This window comes from Larimichthys crocea, chromosome XIV, assembly GCF_000972845.2.
Source record: "Larimichthys crocea isolate SSNF chromosome XIV, L_crocea_2.0, whole genome shotgun sequence".
In the NCBI taxonomy this organism is placed as follows: domain Eukaryota; kingdom Metazoa; phylum Chordata; class Actinopteri; family Sciaenidae; genus Larimichthys; species Larimichthys crocea.
This window is the reverse complement of record NC_040024.1, coordinates 6,876,030-6,878,529: the sequence shown is the minus strand read 5'-3', so window position 1 is coordinate 6,878,529 and position 2,500 is coordinate 6,876,030. Positions and strand designations below refer to the sequence as shown.

The 2,500-nt window shown below is 44.2% G+C and overlaps 2 protein-coding genes across 2 annotated transcripts in view; both read right to left on the bottom strand.

The window, feature by feature from the left end:
* The window catches only part of LOC104935135 (V-set domain-containing T-cell activation inhibitor 1), a 592,626-nt gene that overhangs the window by 254,259 nt on the left and 335,867 nt on the right, over window positions 1–2,500 (bottom strand). The gene's annotated exons all lie outside the window — the stretch shown is intronic.
* Window positions 1–2,500, bottom strand: part of LOC104932280 (type II inositol 3,4-bisphosphate 4-phosphatase) — a 19,798-nt gene that overhangs the window by 11,541 nt on the left and 5,757 nt on the right. The window contains exons 2-4 of the mRNA XM_027287550.1: window positions 1,641–1,751; window positions 1,092–1,232; window positions 152–210 (exon numbers count right to left, since the gene is read on the bottom strand). Of these exons, the coding sequence (XP_027143351.1) occupies window positions 152–210; window positions 1,092–1,232; window positions 1,641–1,751 (311 nt within the window). The remainder of the gene's footprint in view (window positions 1–151; window positions 211–1,091; window positions 1,233–1,640; window positions 1,752–2,500) is intronic.

Sequence of the window (2,500 nt, the reverse complement as noted above, 5' to 3'; positions counted from 1 at the left end):
ACACACACACACACACACACACACACACACACAGACACACACACACGTTGTTCATCTCAATCTGAGCTAACGTGATGTTAACGTGTTGTTAACGTGTTGTTAACGTGTTGTTAACGTGATGTTAACGTGTTGTTAACGTGTTTGACCTCACCTGTTTCTTCAGGATGAACAGCAGGTTTCCTCTCAGCCGACAGAACCTCTCGGCCAGATCTGAGACAGACAAAGTTAGGACAACGTTAGGACAACATTAGGACATCGTTAGGATGTTGTTAGGACATCGTTAGGACATCGTTAGGATGTTGTTAGGACATCGTTAGGACATCGTTAGGATGTTGTTAGGACATCGTTAGGACGTCGTTAGGACATCGTTAGGATGTTGTTAGGATGTTGTTAGGACATCGTTAGGACGACATTAGGACAACGTTAGGACATTGTTAGGACATTGTTAGGACATAATTAGGAAGTAAGGACAATGTCAGGACAACATTTGACTGCAGAACGTTTAAATTAAACACACAAACAGACGTTCCAGGAAGTGAAGTCAGAGTGAGTCAGAGGACAGAAATAAACAAAGAGGAGCCGAGGAGCAAAGTGACAGGACAGAGCAGGACAGAGCAGGACAGGACAGGACAGGACAGAGCAGGACAGGACAGAGCAGGACAGAGCAGGACAGGACAGAGCAGGACAGGACAGGACAGGACAGGACAGGACAGGACAGGACAGGACAGAGCAGGACAGGACAGGACAGGACAGGACAGGACAGGACAGGACAGGACAGAGCAGGACAGGACAGGACAGGACAGAGCAGGTCAGGACAGAGCAGGACAGAGCAGGACAGGACAGGACAGGACAGGACAGAGCAGGACAGAGCAGGACAGGACAGGACAGGACAGAGCAGGACAGAGCAGGACAGGACAGGACAGAGCAGGACAGAGCAGGACAGAGCAGGACAGAGCAGGTCAGGACAGAGCAGGTCAGGACAGAGCAGGACAGGACAGGACAGGACAGGACAGAGCAGGACAGGACAGGACAGGACAGAGCAGGACAGGACAGGACAGAGCAGAACCCGAGCGGCAGCGTTCAGGTCGGACCTCGGTGCTGCCGTCCGACTCGCAGCGTTCCTTCTTTCTGGAAGTTTGCAGATGTTTCCTGTGTGGACAGGAAGAGGAGCTGACGGCTGTTCACCCTGAGCGTCATCTCATCTTCATCTTCATCATCATCTTCATCACCGCCTAAAGAAAGAAGAACATGAACACATATTAACAAATGTGAGTGTGTACATTAACACATATTTCATGTTTATTAAACTTTTATCACAACATTTGGTCTCCACTGTTAAAACATGATGATAAATGATCATTTTGGCGGTAAAAATCACATTAATGATATTTAAATGAGGTGAAGCTTCATTAAACCCGAGCAGCAGCTTCAGTTCGTCACTTTATGATCAGTTTGTAATTAAAATAATAAAACTTAACGACCTTCACCCTGTCAAAGCGTCCAACGTCCGTTTGTTGACACAAGTGAAACGTTTAAAAAACGTTTAAAGAACGTCCCTCGAACGTCTTTAACTCATACAAAGAGGCTCCGTGTGGCATAAAGAGTTTGAAACGTGAGCGGCGGGTCTCGGCGTGTCTTACCCGCAGGTTGAAGCACTTTCCTGGGATCGACACCAGCTCTGCCCCCGCTGCGTTTGACTGGAAGAAGGAAAACCATGGGAGAGCTCCAAATCTCGCGAGATTCACGTCTCCCTCAATGTAATGTCAGATATCGCGAGATTTAATTAAAAACGTAAATACAAGCTAATGCTAGTTGAAGCTAAACAAAGTGACATTTAACCAGATATTTAGAATCAATAATACTTATTTTACTTGATTTTTATTTTCTATTTTTACTGAATGTTTGATTTTCCTATTTTTCTAACTGCAGTTCCTCTAACGTCCACTTGAGGCTGGCTCCAGAAGTGAGTCAGTCTCCATAAGTCCCCATGTCCAAATGTCCAACTTCACAGCAGAAATAAACATGTTTACAGCCTGGTACAAAAAACTGTTTTGGTCTCTGTAGCTAATTTCCCCGTTCATGACAACTGTACTGAGCTTCTCTAAGCTAAAACAAGACAACAGGCTAAGCTAACAACAGGCTAAGACAAGCTAAAACAAGCTAAAACAAGCTAAAGACCAGCCTAAAACATGATAACAAGCTAACTACAGGCTAAAACAAGCTAAAAGAAGCTAACAACAAGATTACAACAGGCTAAAACAAGCTAAAGCACAATAACAAATTAACAGGCTAATACAAGATAACAACCAACCAGGAACATGATAGCAAGCTAACAACAAGCTAAAACAAGCTAAAAACAAGCTAAAAACAGGCTTAAAAAAAGGCTAAAAACAAGCTAACAACAGGCTAAAAACAAGCTAACAACAAGCTAAAACAAGCTAACAACAGGCTTAAAAAAAGGCTAAAAACAAGCTAACAACAGGCTAAAAACAAGCTAACC